Below are 17,808 nucleotides of genomic sequence, written 5' to 3'. Positions count from 1 at the left end.
ATGTGTCTTTCTACAGGCAGAGTGTTGGTTAAGTGCCTTAGAAAACACCATGCGCTGCACGGTTCAGAAAGAGATCCAGGAGGCAGTTGCCGCCTATGAAGACAAAGCACGAGAGCAGTGGCTCTTTGACTTCCCTGCCCAGGTGTGAGTTTGTGTTATCAGCAGAGACTTTACAAAATGTGAAAAACAGTCTGTTTTGACTGTCCACTGCGTGTGATTATCTTCCATTTGCAGGTAGGTTTGACTGGTAGTCAGGTGTGGTGGGCCACAGATGTGGGCATCGCCTTCAAGAGGGTGGAGGAGGGTTTTGAGACTGCACTCAAAGACTACAACAGAAAACAGGTACTGTTGACAAACTACAGTAAGATATCTTTATCTATTAATGCCTATTTATATACATGAACATGACCAACAATAACGAATAATAAAATGTAGCTTTAGGTTGGTTAATTTGATCAGTAATTAATAATGAATTATTTCTTCTAGATCACACAGCTGAACTCACTGATCCACATGCTGCTCGGAGATTTAACTCCTGGAGACAGACAGAAAATCATGACCGTCTGCACCATAGATGTCCACGCTCGCGATGTTGTTGCCAGTCTTATTGCTCAGAAGGTAACACTTAATATTTTGATACATGGAAGTGTATATTATACACTACCGTTCAAAAGTTTGGGGTCACTGAGAAATGTCCTTATTTTTTAAGGAAAAGCACTTTTTTTCAATGAATATAACATTAATTAATCACTCAATCAATATACTCCACTATACGACTATTCTAGCTGCAAACGTCTGGTTTTTAATGGAATATGTACATAGGTGAATAGAGGCCCATTTCCAGCAACCACCTCTCCAGTGTTCTAATGGTACATTGTGTTTGCTAATCGCACGAGAAGACTATTGGATGATTGGAAAACCCTTGAAAACCCCTGCACAATTATGTTAGCACAGCTGAAAACAGTTTTTCTGATTCTTTGACCAAAGCAAAGTTTCAAGGGCAAAATTATTATGATGAATAAAAATCATTATTTCTAATCTTGTCAATGTCTTGACTATATTTTCTATTCATTTTGCAACTCTTTTGATGAATAAAAGTGTGAGTTTTAATGGAAAACACAAAACAATTGTATAGGTGACCCCAGACTTTTGAATGGCAGTGTATATGTTGACTAAGTTTGATGCTAAACTTTTCTTTTGCTGTCACTCATGCTGTGTGTGTCTTTAGGTGACAACAGGACAGTCGTTTGCGTGGCTGTCCCAGCTGCGCCATCACTGGGATGACGAAACCAGACACTGTTCCGTAAACATCTGTGACGCTCAATTCCAGTTCAGCTACGAGTACCTGGGAAACACTAACAGACTGGTCATCACTCCTCTCACTGACAGGTTTAATTTCAAACAGCACAATCTGCTAATCCCAAAGTGATTGCATAGATTACTCATGTTTTATATCTCAACATTTCTTTCTTAGGTGTTACATAACCCTGACCCAGTCCCTCCATCTAACTATGAGTGGCGCCCCCTCAGGTCCAGCTGGCACAGGTAAGACCGAGACCACCAAGGACCTTGGACGCTCCCTGGGAATCATGGTGTATGTTTTCAACTGCTCAGAACAGATGGACTACAAGGTACTGTAGCTTGGACTGTGTAGATGCTGTGTAATGTTTGTCACATTTATTTCATTTATCCTAATTCCACTTTAACTCTTATCTGCCTCCTTTTTCAGTCCATAGGGAACATTTATAAGGGTCTGGCTCAGACGGGAGTCTGGGGATGCTTTGATGAGTTTAACAGGATCTCAGTGGAGGTTCTGTCTGTGGTAGCCGTACAGGTCAAAACCATACAGGATGCTGTACGTAACAAGAAGCACAGGTGTGTGTGTACAAACCAGCATTATAAATCATTCATATCATATAAATTGATTTTATTTTTACTAATTTACCCGTTTGTGTGTGTGTATTTAGATTCCACTTCCTGGGTGAGGAGATTGAGCTGAAGCCCACTGTGGGAATCTTCATCACTCTGAACCCCGGTTATGCTGGCAGGGCTGAGCTTCCTGAGAACCTCAAGGCTTTATTCAGGTTTGGATATAAACAACAAGAATGAGGAGATGTTAAGTGCACAGGCTGACTAACAGTGAAATGTTTTGACAACTGCTCAGGCCCTGTGCCATGGTGATCCCAGACTTTGAGCTGATCTGTGAGATCATGCTGGTGGCAGAAGGATTCATAGACGCTCGTGTGCTGGCGCGTAAATTCATCAGCCTCTACACTCTCTGTAAAGAGCTACTGTCCAAGCAGGTACATTTTAAAAAGTAATTCCAAGAGACTGTGGGGATTTTTTGGGGGGTTACTACAAATATGTAAATAGTTTTCCAGCCCTTAAACTTAAAATTTAAATGTGGAGTGCACTTCTGAGTGGTGGCTGATTCATCTATTAAAAAGGCTATTAGTTATCACAAAAACGGTAGTAAAAATAGGCATTAATGTTATATTATGCTCAAATTTGAATTGTGAATTGGGTCGCAATGGTTCATCTTTAAAAAATGAGCACAAATCCCATTTGGATAATTATGCGACAACAGGTCTCTTTGCATGTTTCAAGGTGATCAACAACACATATTTTTCCAAAAAATAAATTGAGTGTTTGCCTTCCTGATTTGTTCACGTGCAAACAGTGACAATAAATGTATTATTTTCATGAATACTTTGCCCTATCGTTGGCTGTGATAATGTTTAACTATACCTTTATTATTCATTTTGCACTTAATTGTGATACTCTATGTCCTGAGGCTTGAATTTAAACAATCAACAGAGACTTACACAAACTGTCCATGAACTGAAATTCATGACAAACCTGTTTCCATGTTAAACATCATATATTATTTGTTTGCTTGAAGACTAACTCTATTCCTCTATCTATTAGGATCATTATGATTGGGGTTTAAGGGCCATCAAATCAGTCCTGGTTGTGGCAGGATCTCTGAAACGAGAGGAGCGAAACAGGCCTGAAGAGCAGGTGTGCACTGACAGGAGAGAGGACACCACTTTAAAACAGAAATGCATCAGTGTGGACATTATTCTCAGTTTAAAGGCACATTTTCATAACACCATGAACACAGTTGTTTTCTCTGCAGGTGCTGTTGCGGGCACTGAGGGACTTTAACCTGCCTAAGATCGTGACCAGTGATGTTCCCATATTCCTTGGGCTGATCAGTGACCTGTTTCCTCAGCTGGACGTGCCCAGGAAGAAAGATCCTGAACTGGAAAACGCAGTTCGCCAGTCAGTCAGTGAACTGCGTCTGCAGCCCGAGGAGAACTTCATTCTTAAAGTATCTTATTTGAGCCATTTATTAACTGTGTGCATGTTGTATGCTGGTATATTTTTATGATTAGAAATGAAGTGTCAGGCAATGTTTTTGTGTCTAAAGGTCACTCAGCTGGAGGAGCTGCTGGCTGTCAGGCATTCTGTGTTTGTCGTGGGTGGACCAGGAACTGGAAAGAGCCAGGTTAACTTTGTTATTATTATGTATTACTACTAATACAAATACAACAGTTGAAGCAATATACCATTGGGTTATAAATGATGAAAAAAAATAGTACCTGTCTCTGCTGTTACTGCATAGGCAGTGATAATGAGAAGAGACCAATGTCACATCATTGTTTGTGCATTCATTAGATCTTGAAGACCCTCCACAGAACCTACGCGAACATGAAGATGAAGCCTGTGTGGCACGATATCAACCCTAAAGCGGTGACCACAGATGAGTTGTTTGGATACCTGCACCCTGCCACCAGAGAGTGGAAAGATGGTGAGGACTGTTCAAGGAATCTCTTAATGATGAGTTATTCTCACAATTAATTATAATTTGTTGTACAATTTTGTATCTTTTAACTGTCTCTCTGTTGAACATACAATATATTCTGTATGGTTTGCTCTACTCTGTATTTTAGGTCTGTTCTCCTCCACCATGAGAGAGCTGACCTCACTAACCCATAACGGGCCCAAATGGATCGTTTTGGATGGAGATATTGACCCCATGTGGATCGAGTCACTCAATACAGTTATGGACGACAACAAGGTGAAAGGACACCTTTGTTCTCTAATATTGTCCTGTTTCTTTTTTTTTCTGTCTAAAGCCAGATTTTGTTTGCCTCCACCAAACTTTTTTCTCTCCCCCGTTAAGGTTCTGACCCTTGCTAGTAACGAGAGGATCAGTTTGTCTCCCTCCATGCGTCTGCTCTTTGAGATATCTCATCTTAAAGCTGCAACACCAGCCACTGTTTCCAGAGCAGGAATTCTCTACGTCAACCCACAGGACCTTGGCTGGAGCTCGTAAGACACAGAAGAAGGAAAATAAATTTACTTTTTCATGTTTCTGGGACTATATTTAAGTGACCAGTGGTGTCTTTGTTTCTGTTGCCAGTTATGTGACGTCCTGGATAGACACCCGACAGGCCCTGTCAGAGCGAGCTAACCTCACCATTCTCTTTGATAAATATGTACCGTACTGCCTGGAACAAGTGCGCTGCAACCTGAAAACGATCACTCGCATACCAGAGAACAGCATGGTACAGGTGAGGAGTCTGAAACATCATGACACATTCGATAAAGATATTATCTTTACATCTTCATTTCTATGTTTTAGTTTTTCTTTCTTTTATGCTGAATGCCCATGTTGTGTTTTGCATAATTTTTAAAAATGTGTTGCTTTACCTAATCAGATTTTTTATTTCTGTTCTCTCAATCAGACGCTGTGTTCCTTGTTGGATTGTCTGTTGACTGAGGACAACACTCCAGCCGACTCTGCCCGCGAACTCTACGAAATCTACTTTGTCTTTGCCTGTGTCTGGGCCTTTGGTGGTGCTCTCTTTCAGGATCATGTGTGTCATGAGCTTCCTTGAATTACCATACCATGATTTTACTTTTAGATTATAAACAGCAGATTAATATTATATTGTGTCACATTTTCTTTTTCAAACACGCTGTTTCAGCTGAACGACTACCGTGCTGAATTCAGTCGCTGGTGGTCTAAAGAGATGCGAGCGGTGAAGTTTCCGTCGCAAGGAACTGTCTTTGACTATTTCATCGACCCTGAGACTAAGAAGTTCACGCCCTGGAGCGAGAAGACGTTGCCATTTGAGCTGGAGCCTGAAGTACCTTTACAGGTGTGTATTAATGTACGAAACTTGTACGAAATTTGGGTAGCATTTTATAATAAGTACACACTATTAGCATTAGTTAAGCATCCATAAATATCGAATTCATCATTTATAACCCATGAATACTCATTAGTATATAGTTTATAAACACAGTTATAAATGTTGGCATGTACTGAGCGACTGCTGGACACAGAGAGAGGTGAGAGAGCAGTCCCTTGTAAGTCGATCAAAGAGCTGGTTTGTTGGAGGTGGATGCTGATTGGCTGCTTGAGTACTTCAGCTATTTGGACACTGTTCCTCATCTGATGGATGAGTAGAAGATTTATAACTGTTTTTATAAACTACATACTGATGAGTATTCATGCGTTATAAATGTTGAATTCATTATTTATTAATGCTTAGGTAATGCTAATAGTGTGTACTTTACCGAAATTTGTAAACTAGTCTTCCAGTTGACCCTCAAGATTGAGGATTTTGCAACCTGAATTTCACATACATTTCATTCAGCCAGTTGATATGTGCCATTCTTTTCCATCTATTTTCCTCTAAATGAGAAAATAATTCACAAAATTGACATCATGTCCCATTGGAGAAGACCTGAAATTGTCATAAATCAAGTGAAAAATAGTGCTTAAATTCTCCTTTTTACAACATCCACTTCAAACCAGAAGACAATGTATATATTATATATAGTATCATTTGCAATCATGTTCTTAATTTCTCAAATTCTGGATAACGCCTATCACCAGGTCTTGTGATAACTGTTTCAGACTGTTCTGGTCCACACCCCCGAGACGATTTGTTTGACCTATTTTATGGACCTGCTCATCCAGAAAGGAAAACCTATCATGTTAGTGGGCAACGCAGGGGTGGGCAAGACTATCCTGGTGTCTGATGAAGTCGCCAAGCTGAAGGAGGACTACATGGTGGCCAAAGTCCCATTCAACTACTACACCACGTCCGCCATGCTGCAGCGTAAGGGTCTAGTTCCTTGTGTCCCCCCCACTTCATTTAACAAAAGAAATAGGGTGAAAAGGTAGTTTTAAATTGCACAATATGTACATCAGGTGTCCTAGAAAAGCCCCTAGAGAAGAAAGCTGGTCGTAAATTTGCTCCTCCCACCGCAAAGAGACTCATCTACTTCATCGATGACCTCAACATGCCTGAGGTGGACGTTTATGGCACAGTTCAGCCTCACACGCTGATTCGCCAACACCTCGACTACAACCACTGGTGAGTAAACTCCTCCGTGTTGCAGTCATGTGCGATTATTCTGCTCCTTACTGTCAATATAAACACGTAAGTTATATTTCTTTAGGTACGACAGACAGCGACTGGCTCTGAAGGAAATCCATAACTGCCAGTATATTACCTGCATGAACCCGACAGCTGGAAGCTTCTCAATCAACCCCAGACTACAGGTACATACAGTGCACAAAAAAACATTTATGATGATGACTTTTATTATTAATATTCATGAATCATATTTTAATCACAGCGTGTACTGCTGCTTTTTTATATTTTTTAAATTTAACTTTAACTTATTTAAATGTCTTAATGATTACTTCTATACTGGATATTGCAGATTATAGTAGCTTTTCAAACATTGTTAGGTTATACTCTGCGTTAACTATTATGTATCTAAATCTAAATATAACTAAATAATGAATTACTTAATTATTAAATAGATGCAGAAGGGGGTGAGTTTTTATTCTCTTCAAATAAACAGCCAGTAAAGTTGTTCTGAAGTTAATATTGGCTTGCATGAGTTGCGGAGTCCAGATGGCAAATAAATCTCCCTGTTTCCATTTCAGAGACATTTCTCAGTGTTTGCTGTGCATTTCCCTGGTGCTGATGCATTAGCCACCATCTTCTCCAGTATCCTGTCAGCTCACTTCCTTCAGGGAGGATTCAGCTACGGCGTCTCCCGCTCAGTCGGGACTCTCATACATGTGCGTTCACTGTACCTGATGACACTCATTCAACCTTTGCACACAACACTGGTCTAAAGTCTCTTCTTCTTTGGTTGTGTTTGTACAGGCAGCGATTTGTCTGCACCAGAAAATCAGTCAGAATTTTCTGCCGACAGCCATTCGCTTCCATTACATCTTCAACCTGCGAGACCTTTCCAACATCTTCCAGGTATCACATGGACAGGCATTCAGTGAACATGTGCCACACAGTAAATAGCTAAATAGTTCAATAAACACCTCAGCCAGGAGGCTACATTTTCTGGGGAAATAAGTGAATTCAACTATAATCTCATCACTTTGTGTATTATAATCTGACGCGACCTGTTGTGCAGGGCATCATGTTTGCCTTGCCAGAGTGTATCCGTTACCCCATGGACCTGGTTCACCTGTGGCTCCACGAGAGCTCCAGGGTTTACTCGGACAAGCTGATGGACGAGAAAGACGTGGAGCTCTTCAATAAAATTCTGCTGGACACTGGCAAGAGGTTTTTTGAGGTGAGAGGCAAAGACATATTCACTCACGTCTGATGTTTAATAAGTTACAGATTGTGGTTGTCAGTTTTTCAGCACCAGAAATCTGACTACACATGCCATCAAAATTGCCTTTTTATATAGAAAAGTACGCAAAAAATTATTCACAGACACAATATATACAATATTCAAATCTGTCACTATCAAAATCTGCTTCCACACTAGGTCACAAAGGCCCAGAATATTTAGGGTTGAGGTTCTGTTAGACATTTGACAGTGACTGATCTTTTATATTGTGTAGGTGAAGAATATGAGTAATTAAAAGCAATTCCGATGGTACACATACTCAGATGCTGTGTGTATGGCAGATCCGTGTGCCCTTTTATTCCCTTTATTATTATTATTTCTGGGAGTGAAATTCACCCAGTGGTGTTATCCACAACTGCCCTACTTCTTTCACCGACACGCTCAGACCACATTTCTATTCCAAGAAAGTAAAAAAAAAACCTGGAGGACATTGATATGTCATCCTGTATAGCTTTGGATAAATGATTTAACTGTGGCATATTCATATTTATTTTTGCTTTATATCCCTTTGTGTGTTTCATGTGGACATTTCTCCAGGGAATAGATGAGTCCATCTTTATCCACCAGCCGTTGGTGTATTGTCACTTTGCCCAGGGAGTGGGGGAGCCCCGCTATCACCAGGTAGAATTTACACACACAGGCGACTCAGAGCCATTTCACTTAGGGAATTCATGTTGCTTATTTTCAAGCACCGTTTATTCTTTATTATCCGCAGTAATAAAAATGGATGAGTTCAAATGTTTTTGACGGGAATCGATTTAGCATGTGAATTATCTGGAGCTCACAGTTTCAGAGACCTTATGGCACAAATTCAGCCTGCCATATCTAATCAGGGAGAAAATAAATGAGGATGAATGCGCTGCCATTAACTAACTAATTACGTTTTGTTTCTTTATGGGTTTCGAATTGAAAATTAATCAACTCAAGTCTCGATTAGAACTTAACTGCATTATGTATCTGGAAGTAACCGCACCGTGACTTGAACACTGCTGCTCTCGCCCCAGAGGGTGAAGTTGGTTTGTTTATTTTCTGCTGCTGTCAGGCTTCAGACTGGGAGAAACTCCAGAAGACACTGGCTGATGCTCTGGAGCATTATAATGAGGTGCACGCTGTCATGGACCTGGTACTGTTTGAAGAAGCTATCCAGCATGTGTAAGACACACAAGCTGCACTCGAACACGTACTGTCTATTAACATGCACTACAGTGGTGATGAAGACCAAACACACACACACACACACATAATACTGTAGACACGCTCACCGTTAATTCTAGTTGTTTGTGTTCAGGTGTCGCATCAGTCGTATCCTGGAGGCTCCCTATGGTAACGCCCTGCTGGTGGGGGTTGGAGGCAGCGGGAAGCAGAGTTTATGTCGGCTGGCTGCTTTCCTCAGCATGTTGGAAGTTTTCCAGATCACTCTGCGTAAAGGCTATGGCATCAATGACCTTAAAGTAAAGAAACACACATGAGTGATACAAAATGACATTTCACTCCATACAAAGTTTACCTTTTCTTCTTTTCCTCCTAATAGCTACCTTTCCTTTAAAGGCCTGGTGTGATAACTTATATCTAATGAGTGTAAGAAAGGATGACTTTTCCACTCACTCACTATTCCCCCCCCCTTTTTTTAAGGACATCAGTATGCTTTGCATACCAGAAGAACTCTTTCACAACTCCATTCTTCTAATTTCCTTTCTGTCTTCTCTTGGTCTTCATTCATTCGCTCAGTAATGGTAAATGGTCTGGATTTATATAGCGCTTTTCTAGTGGTATATAAGTTTTGCCATTCACACAGTGCATCACATTTTCTATCACTCATCTTTCATACCCATTCACACGCTGCCAGCACAGCAACGTGGGGTTAAGTATCTCGCCCCAGGAAGCTCAGTAAGTGTTCACTGCTGTAAAAAACAAGGCAGCTTCCATAAATTCCAAAATTCCATTGCCTAAAGTATGTACTTTTTCTAAGGCTACAACAACCAAAAGACTATTATTTTAAAGTGATTATACACTTATAGAAACACACTTATAATAAACTTTATTGTGCAAGGATTGCAGCTCAAAGTGCTTCACAATAAAAGGAAAATAACATTTAAAAAGCAAAGAGATTCAGATACAACAAGAAAATACAACACAGGGTGGAATGAAAAGGAAAAGTCTGGAAAAGGTTATTTTAAGGCTAAAGTCTTCTTTTAAAAATATCTAGTGAGCTGTCTTCCCTGATATCTAAGGGTAGTGTGTTCCAAAGTGTAGGGACCTGAGTGTCTTATATTAAGTTTGTGCTAATAAACCATCCATATATTTATTTTAACTTACATAATGTGTGTTGCTGTTCTGTTTCCCCGTCATATCCAGAGTGATATCGCAGCGTTGTACATGAAGGTGGGGGTGAAGAACATCGGCACTGTGTTTCTTCACACGGACGCTCAGATTCCAGACGAATGCTTCCTGGTGCTCATCAACGATATGCTGGCCTCAGGTTTGGTTACACTGGCCTTGAATGGGTTTCCTCTCATTGGATGAGCATGAATTTCAGCTTCTGCTGTCAAATACAGCAAAGGAATGAGCAGACATAAAATGTTAATTTTAATTTGTTAAGCTGTTTGAATAGAGAGTAAAGAGGCCACAGTTTCATAATGACTGATTCTGTGAAAGAATACACCGAACCAAACTCTTGCAAATAACAAAATTGTGTGTTATTTTGGGATTTAGTAGCATTGTAAAGCATAAAAAGAATCAACAACAGAGAGAGAGAAGCTGCTTCTCTGCATAAATACAATTGTGATGTTTATTCACGGTGTTTAGGGGACATTCCAGATCTGTTCAGTGATGAAGAAATGGACACTATTGTGACGTCCATCCGCATGGAGCTCAGAGGACTGGGACTTGTGGACTCAAGAGACAACTGCTGGAGTTTCTTCATCGAGAGGATACGACGCCAACTCAAAGTCTGAACCATAATTTCATTATATCATATTATACACTGCTATACACACTTTTTTTCCAATGAATATAACATTAAATGAATCCGAAATACACTCTATACATTGTTAATGTGGTAAACGACTATTCTAGCTGCAAACGTCTGGTTTTTAATGATATATGTACATAGGTGTATAGAGGCCCATCTCCAGCAACCATCTCTCCAGTGTTCTAATGGTACATTGTGTTTGCTAATCGCGTTAGAAGGCTATTGGATGATTAGAAAACCCTTGTGCAATTATGTTAGCACAGCTGAATGCAGTTTTGCTGGTTCTTTGACGAAAGCAAAGTTTGAAAGGTCAATTATTTCTAATCTTGTCAATGTCTTGAATATATTTTATATTAATTTTGCAACTCTTTTGATGAATAAACGTGTGAGTTCTAATGGAAAACACAAAAAAAATGGTATAGGTGACCCCAAACTTTTGAACGATAGTGTACATTAAATGTTTATTATGAAAATCTCTGTCCTCCAGGTGGTCTTGTGTTTCTCTCCGGTCGGATTCACGTTGCGGACACGTGCGCGGAAGTTTCCGGCTCTGGTGAATTGTACGGCGATAAACTGGTTCCACCCGTGGCCTCAGCTTGCCCTGCAGTCAGTTTGCTCCACGTTTATAGAGAAGATACCTGGACTGGAGGTAACATTCACCAACTGCTCCCTCTGCTCTTTGGAGTTTAAGGATAGAAATCTGAATCGTGGAGACATAATGTGGAAATAAGAATCATGAATATAAAAAAAGCTGCCAGCATATTAAATCCATAAATCTTTGTATGTGTTCATCCCACGCAGCCAGATGTCAGGGCCTCCATCAATGAGTTCATCTCTTATGCCCACACTAGTGTCAATGAGGTGAGTTACTACAAATCCCTCTGGACGATAACCACACTTGACATCTTCTTTGATGTCATCTCTCACGCTCCGGATTTATATTCACCACGCAGGTGAGCGTCAGGTACCAGCAGAACGAGAAGCACTTCAACTACACCACCCCGAAGAGCTTCCTGGAGTTTATGAAGCTGTACGGCAACCTGCTGGGGCAGAAGCGCACCGAGCTGACCCAGAAGATGGAGCGATTAGAGAATGGTCTGCAGAAACTACAGTCGACTGCATCACAGGTCAGAACACACACACTCTGCTGCATGGATACACGGAGAGTCTGTTTTCATATCGCTATGGTCTCAGTGTTCAGTGTTAGCTTTATGTATTTTGTTTTCTATTTGCTTGTTATTATACTGTATTTATCAGTCTGTTTAAAAATGAAGCTGATGTATTTAACAGCACTTCTCATTACTTGATCTACCATCACAGTGTTTGTCATTTTATCATTTTAACCTTGTACTTTAATTTGTAAAACTATTGTTTTCTTATCTATTTTAGTCAATTTAACTACATCAGCACATCATTTACTATTATTTATAGGTCATTTTCTCTTCTTTCTCATCTTTTATACCTCCCATTTCTGTTCCTTGTTACATTTGTTGTATATTTTAAATTGTATACGTTGATAGGGATGGGTTAGGAGTGGGTGGGTGAGGATGTATGTGTGTGTTGGGGGGGCGGAGCTTTGTTTTAGATTGTGTTGAATGAAATATATTATATTTTATAGATATAATATATAATATTCTTGTGACCTGTCCAGTCTGTACTCTGCCTATCGCTCTATGTCAGCTGGGATTCGCACCAGCGCCCCCCGCGAGACCCCCATATGGAGGTTAGAAGATGAGTTTGTGATAATATTCTTGTCTGCTTTTCAGGTGGAGGATTTGAAAGCCAAGTTAGCAGTGCAGGAAGTGGAGCTGCTCCAGAGGAACACAGATATCGAAGCCCTCATTGCTAAGATCGGACAACAGACCGAGAAACTGAACCAGGAGAGAGCTGTGGCTGATGCCGAGGAGCAAAAGGTGAGGCCTCCTCGAGTGTTTCTAGAACATTTCTACGTGACTGGAGAAGGGAGCAATTAGTGATTTGTGAATATGAGCTTCTGCTCTGGATTTCCTGTTTCGTTCAGGTGGCTGCGATTCAAGCCAAAGTGACCAAACAGCAGCAGGAGACTGAGGGAGACCTGGCCAAGGCTGAACCTGCCCTACAGGCAGCTAATTCAGCCCTCAATACACTTAACAGGGTGAAACACTCTTACACACAAAAACACAGCGATTCAAATCCCTTTATTTCATTTCATTCAGGCTATTTTATGTGTTCCCATTGGTAGCAGTGCAAATAAATGAGGTAACAAAGTCATGTCGATGCCAGGGCCACAAATGAAATTGTCTGTGTGTGTGTATGTGTGTTCCAGTTAAACCTGACAGAGCTGAGGACATTTCCCAACCCTCCAGCTATTGTCACCAACGTCTCAGCAGCTGTTCTGGTCCTTCTGGCTCCCCAAGGCAGAATACCCAAAGATCGCAGCTGGAAGGCCTCCAAGATGGTTATGAGCAAGGTGATATTTTACACTGTCATCTTGGCGTGTTTCTCAGATTAATGGCTCGCCACCACAAAGCCAATAAGCCCATCACATATATGTCCTACATACATGTCCTGACCTGCTGAAATAACATAGTTTCACCTTTCAAATTACTACGGTGTTTTTCATCTTTTATCTGAGCTGCCGGCAAATACTGAGACTTTAGTGAATTAATGATTTATATTTCCATACATAAATATGTTGCAATGGTGCACAGTTTTTATACGTTTGCCTGTTTTATTATAAGTCTGCGTTGCAGGTTTTATAACCTCTATATTTTACTTTTCATGTGCTGCTGCTTTCTTGGCGAGGTTAACACAGATTAAAAGGACTTTTACTGTTATTGAGGCTCTTTGCTGTCGTTTTATTAATGTCTAAAATATTAGGTGTGAAGAAACTGATATGTTCTTTGATTTAATTCACAAATGTGTGTCCAGGTGGACGACTTCCTGCAGGCTCTGGTGAACTTTGACAAAGAGCACATCCCAGAGGCGACGGTGAGGTGCGTGCGAGACGATTACCTCAGTGACCCCGAGTTCAACCCGGAGTTTGTGCGACAGAAATCCTCAGCTGCCGCGGGGCTTTGTGCCTGGGTGATCAACATCATGCGCTTCCACGAGGTATCTCACATTTTAAACTCGCCGTCACACACATTTAGTGTCACACGGGGTTTCCAACAGAGTTAGACTCAACTAATGGTGCTAGCTGGAGGGAGGAGGGGGTGCTTTATCTGGTCTTTGCTTGTGAAATCTGCCGTGTCCACACATCTAATGTTAGTTATTATTATTTTAGGGACAGATACAATAAAAAGGTCAAATTATAATGATCCTGTATGGCAACAGAATGTAAATTTTTTATTGTTTTGATAGCAGTAGAAATTATATAGTGTTTATTTAAGGGGCTCATCCATGTAAAATCTATGTGTTGGAAACAGTATCATCTAAACTATGTGTTTTTGAATGAACAGCACTTTGTTATGACTCTTTCACTGACTGATTATTCTTCTGTTTCCCAAACTATCATGCTGTCCTGGATAGATATTTGTAAGTACATCTATTCTCATACGACTTGTGACATGAAGTGTTTTGGATGTGATGTTAAATATGAGCTGAATCTTATTGGCGGTGACAAGTGAAGCTGTAACATTCGGGCTCTGAATCATGTGTTTTTATGTGTCCCCAGGTGTCCTGTGAGGTAGAGATGAAGAGGATGTGTTTGTCTCAGGCCAACGCTGATCTGGTCGAGGCTGCGGAGAAATTACAGACCATCAGAAAGAAACTTGCAGTGAGTTCCTTTCTTTGTCTTTAACTCGTTGTTGCATTACTGTTTGTCCCTGTGACTCTGCATAAGTGCACTATAATTATGTTGAAGTGACTTTTATGAGCCATGAATAGACACCACAGTCATCCACTTCTCCTGTCACCATTATATATCATCTATATAACTTTAATTTTAATTGATACATATAACTAAATTCAATAAATGGGGATTAAGAATGGAAAATGGAAAAGTAATACAGTGAAGGATTTGCTCTCAGGCTCTCTCCACAGTTGGTAAACAGTATTGTTGTAAAATAAGCACTACTGTTCAAAAGAAATGGGGTCACCTATACAATTTATGTCTGTTTTCCACTAAAAGTCACACTTTTATTCATCAAAGTGTTTTCAAGGGTTTTCTAATCATCCAATAGTCTTCTAACACAATTAGCAAACACAATGTACCATTAGAACACTGGAAATGGGCCTCTATACACCTATGTACATATTCCATTAAAAACCAGACGTTTGCAGCTAGAATAGTCGTTTACCACATTAACAATGTATAGAGTGTGTTTCTGATTAATTTAATGTTATATTCATTGGACAAAAAGCCTTTCCTTCAAAAATAAGGCCATTTCTAAGTGACCCCAAACTTTTGAACAGTAATGTGCATACATGATTACATTGTCAGGTTTTTTCAATATATTAGAAACAAAAATGAAGCCTGAAAAAAGAACAAAAGAACAACAGCGCTTTAGTTTACCAGCTTATATAACCTATTGCTCGCTGTCTGCACATTGTTTGAATCGCTTGATTTATGAACGAGAGCGACAAGAGGACGAGACGACTTCAATTACACGGCCTGACACACACAGCAAGCTCAAACACTCTACTATTACACGCACTCGGCCGACAGTAACACAACCAGCTCGCCCTCAGTCCAGTTTCCCTCTGCTAGCGAAGCACACGCGAACACCGGTGAATGAAAGCTAAACCAATATCAACTCTGACTCCTGACTCATGTTTTATTAGATCCTTGACCAAGCTCGTATGTGTGTTCTTGACAAATAGTGGTTTCACAGAGAAAGTGGGACATTTCTGCAGAATAAAGATCAAAGTGAAATGACCTTTCACTAGTGCTGCATACAACTATAGATACAGAGAGACAGACAGATGTTTTCACATTAAGTTCGTTATAACATCAAAAGCCACAAATCCTCACATTTCTTCATGTTTACTCATTTCCTCTCTTTCTCAGGAGCTGGACAATAGCCTGGAAACTCTGACAGCAGCGTTTGAGACGGCCACGTCAGAGAAACTGCGTTTTCAGGAAGAGGTCAACCACACCAACAAGACAATAGAACTAGCCAATCGTCTCGTCAAGGGGCTGGAGGTGAGCACAGCAGTGACCACAAGGAGATCACTTTTATTCCTCCTGTTTGTGTTGTGCTACATCAGGCATACAGTATGCATGCTTCTGTGCTCCCTGTTTCTATATAATGTTTGTGTGCTTTTCAGAGTGAGAAGGTGCGTTGGACGCACACAGTTACCCAGTACCATGAACAGGAGGAAACACTGTGTGGAGACATCCTCCTCACTGCAGCTTTTATCTCGTACGCTGGGTCTTTCTCCAAGAAGTACAGACAAGAGCTGCTGGACACGCTCTGGATGCCGTTTCTGCGCAGTCAGAAGGTTGCAGTCTACAAAACACTCAACACATTCTCCTTTAACAACTTATTAATATTCCGTAATTTCAGCTTCATACCTCATGTCTCGCGATATCATCCCACTCTCAGATGCTCATCCCTATGACAGAGGACTTAGATCCAGTGTCGCTGCTGACTGATGATGCAATGGTGGCCCAGTGGAACAATGAAGGATTACCAGGAGACAAAATGTCCACTCAGAATGCAACCATCCTCACCAACTGTGAGTTGTGGCATTAAACGTATATGCAGAGCTATACGTCGTATCCTCATGGCGATGACATTTCGTTCTCACGAGAAATACAAACTTCATTATAAGCTTCTATATATAAATGAAAATCTCCTTGCATGTGTGTCGTGTGTCAGGCGAGCGCTGGCCTCTCCTCATTGACCCTCAGCTGCAGGGCATCAAGTGGATCAAGAGTCACTATAGCAACGGCCTCAAAGTCATCAGTTTAGAGCAAAGAGGGTGAGTGTTCTGATCTCTTTAACTGAGCACATTATCTAAGATTTGAATTGTGGTGACATTAAGGTAGGGCTAGAATTAACTCACGGATGTCCGCGAAAAGTTCTATCTAGGCTCCACAGTGCAGCACAGAGTTCTACACAAACTTCCAGCCCCAGAGGATTTATCTGTCCAGTGGATACATGTTATATATGATGGCAATGTGCCTGCTAGAGCCTGCAAATGATCACTTTTCCCAATATCTGCTGTTAGCTCCCAGTAGCCTCTGTGGCTGATGTCATTTCCTGTCCCTTAAGTTCCGTTTTACTTTTTTTGTTTGTTTTGTTTAAAGAGATACTACTAAACCGAGCTTTCTGAACAGGGCTGTTTTGGCAGGGTGATTGAACTGCTGTGTTGCTTCATCCTTAAGTTATATTGACCAAAGCATGTCACAGACATGTTCATTAGGACACCAGGGAACTAGTTTAACTTGGAGAAATAGGATATAATATGAGTCCTTTAAAAAGGTATTAAAAATAACTTAACCTATAACCTGTAACTGGTTATGTTAAAGGTTAAGATTAACTCTTTGTTGTATTGTTTTCAGTTATGTAGATGTGATAGAACAGGCTGTGGTGGCCGGCGATGCTGTCCTCATTGAAAACCTTGAGGAAACCATTGATCCAGTTATTGATCCTCTGCTGGGACGACACACAATCAAGAAGGGCAGGTCGTACACACACAACCACACACACACACAAGAAATAACAACATACGTTTCTCTTATTTTTCGTGCTCACTTCTCTGTCCCACTCCCTCACAGTTGTATAAAGGTCGGGGACAAGGAATGTTTCTTCCACCCAGGCTTCAGACTCATCCTTCACACTAAACTGGCCAATCCTCACTACAAGCCAGAGATCCAGGCCCAAACCACCCTCATTAATTTCACTGTGACCAGGGACGGACTGGAGGACCAACTCCTGGCCCAGGTTGTGAATCAGGAGAGACCTGACCTGGAGCACCTGAAGGTTAGTGTGGATTAGGCCTCTCTGACACCTCCATATTCTGCCAAATGGTTCATTATTTCACAGCTACATCATGACGTCAGAGAGGTGAAGATATAGTGTTTTGTTTTTGTTTTTGTTATTTTTATTATTTTTATTGTGTTAATTTCATTGTGGGTTCTGCTGTCAAAGAGCTCCCCCTAAAGGACAAACAGAATAATCAAATGAGATGCTTCACCATGTCATCAAATTAGA

The 17,808-nt window shown here is 40.7% G+C and overlaps 1 protein-coding gene across 1 annotated transcript in view; it reads left to right on the top strand.

Annotated features, from left to right (window-relative positions):
- Positions 1 to 17,808, top strand: part of dnah9l (dynein, axonemal, heavy polypeptide 9 like) — a gene marked incomplete at both ends in the record, with an annotated part of 37,943 nt that overhangs the window by 12,462 nt on the left and 7,673 nt on the right. Inside the window, 42 exons of the mRNA XM_083889533.1 lie at positions 17 to 142; positions 235 to 342; positions 487 to 618; positions 1,229 to 1,389; positions 1,475 to 1,631; positions 1,730 to 1,875; positions 1,968 to 2,084; positions 2,165 to 2,303; positions 2,929 to 3,021; positions 3,140 to 3,334; positions 3,434 to 3,511; positions 3,682 to 3,814; positions 3,957 to 4,084; positions 4,190 to 4,338; positions 4,430 to 4,580; positions 4,755 to 4,886; positions 4,998 to 5,171; positions 5,936 to 6,140; positions 6,233 to 6,398; positions 6,484 to 6,586; positions 6,980 to 7,117; positions 7,206 to 7,307; positions 7,471 to 7,632; positions 8,233 to 8,316; positions 8,738 to 8,847; positions 8,984 to 9,146; positions 10,051 to 10,174; positions 10,501 to 10,643; positions 11,154 to 11,315; positions 11,468 to 11,527; positions 11,620 to 11,793; positions 12,433 to 12,579; positions 12,687 to 12,800; positions 12,972 to 13,115; positions 13,577 to 13,759; positions 14,322 to 14,423; positions 15,657 to 15,791; positions 15,917 to 16,090; positions 16,195 to 16,327; positions 16,471 to 16,573; positions 17,157 to 17,279; positions 17,373 to 17,577. Coding sequence (XP_083745659.1) covers positions 17 to 142; positions 235 to 342; positions 487 to 618; positions 1,229 to 1,389; positions 1,475 to 1,631; positions 1,730 to 1,875; positions 1,968 to 2,084; positions 2,165 to 2,303; positions 2,929 to 3,021; positions 3,140 to 3,334; positions 3,434 to 3,511; positions 3,682 to 3,814; positions 3,957 to 4,084; positions 4,190 to 4,338; positions 4,430 to 4,580; positions 4,755 to 4,886; positions 4,998 to 5,171; positions 5,936 to 6,140; positions 6,233 to 6,398; positions 6,484 to 6,586; positions 6,980 to 7,117; positions 7,206 to 7,307; positions 7,471 to 7,632; positions 8,233 to 8,316; positions 8,738 to 8,847; positions 8,984 to 9,146; positions 10,051 to 10,174; positions 10,501 to 10,643; positions 11,154 to 11,315; positions 11,468 to 11,527; positions 11,620 to 11,793; positions 12,433 to 12,579; positions 12,687 to 12,800; positions 12,972 to 13,115; positions 13,577 to 13,759; positions 14,322 to 14,423; positions 15,657 to 15,791; positions 15,917 to 16,090; positions 16,195 to 16,327; positions 16,471 to 16,573; positions 17,157 to 17,279; positions 17,373 to 17,577 — 5,778 coding nt within the window. The remainder of the gene's footprint in view (positions 1 to 16; positions 143 to 234; positions 343 to 486; positions 619 to 1,228; positions 1,390 to 1,474; positions 1,632 to 1,729; positions 1,876 to 1,967; positions 2,085 to 2,164; positions 2,304 to 2,928; positions 3,022 to 3,139; positions 3,335 to 3,433; positions 3,512 to 3,681; positions 3,815 to 3,956; positions 4,085 to 4,189; positions 4,339 to 4,429; positions 4,581 to 4,754; positions 4,887 to 4,997; positions 5,172 to 5,935; positions 6,141 to 6,232; positions 6,399 to 6,483; positions 6,587 to 6,979; positions 7,118 to 7,205; positions 7,308 to 7,470; positions 7,633 to 8,232; positions 8,317 to 8,737; positions 8,848 to 8,983; positions 9,147 to 10,050; positions 10,175 to 10,500; positions 10,644 to 11,153; positions 11,316 to 11,467; positions 11,528 to 11,619; positions 11,794 to 12,432; positions 12,580 to 12,686; positions 12,801 to 12,971; positions 13,116 to 13,576; positions 13,760 to 14,321; positions 14,424 to 15,656; positions 15,792 to 15,916; positions 16,091 to 16,194; positions 16,328 to 16,470; positions 16,574 to 17,156; positions 17,280 to 17,372; positions 17,578 to 17,808) is intronic.

This window comes from Microchirus variegatus (genome assembly GCF_963457635.1).
Source record: "Microchirus variegatus genome assembly, chromosome: 5".
NCBI lineage: Eukaryota > Metazoa > Chordata > Actinopteri > Pleuronectiformes > Soleidae > Microchirus > Microchirus variegatus.
Note: the sequence above shows the minus strand (reverse complement) of the source record. Positions and strands in the feature narration are given on the sequence as shown.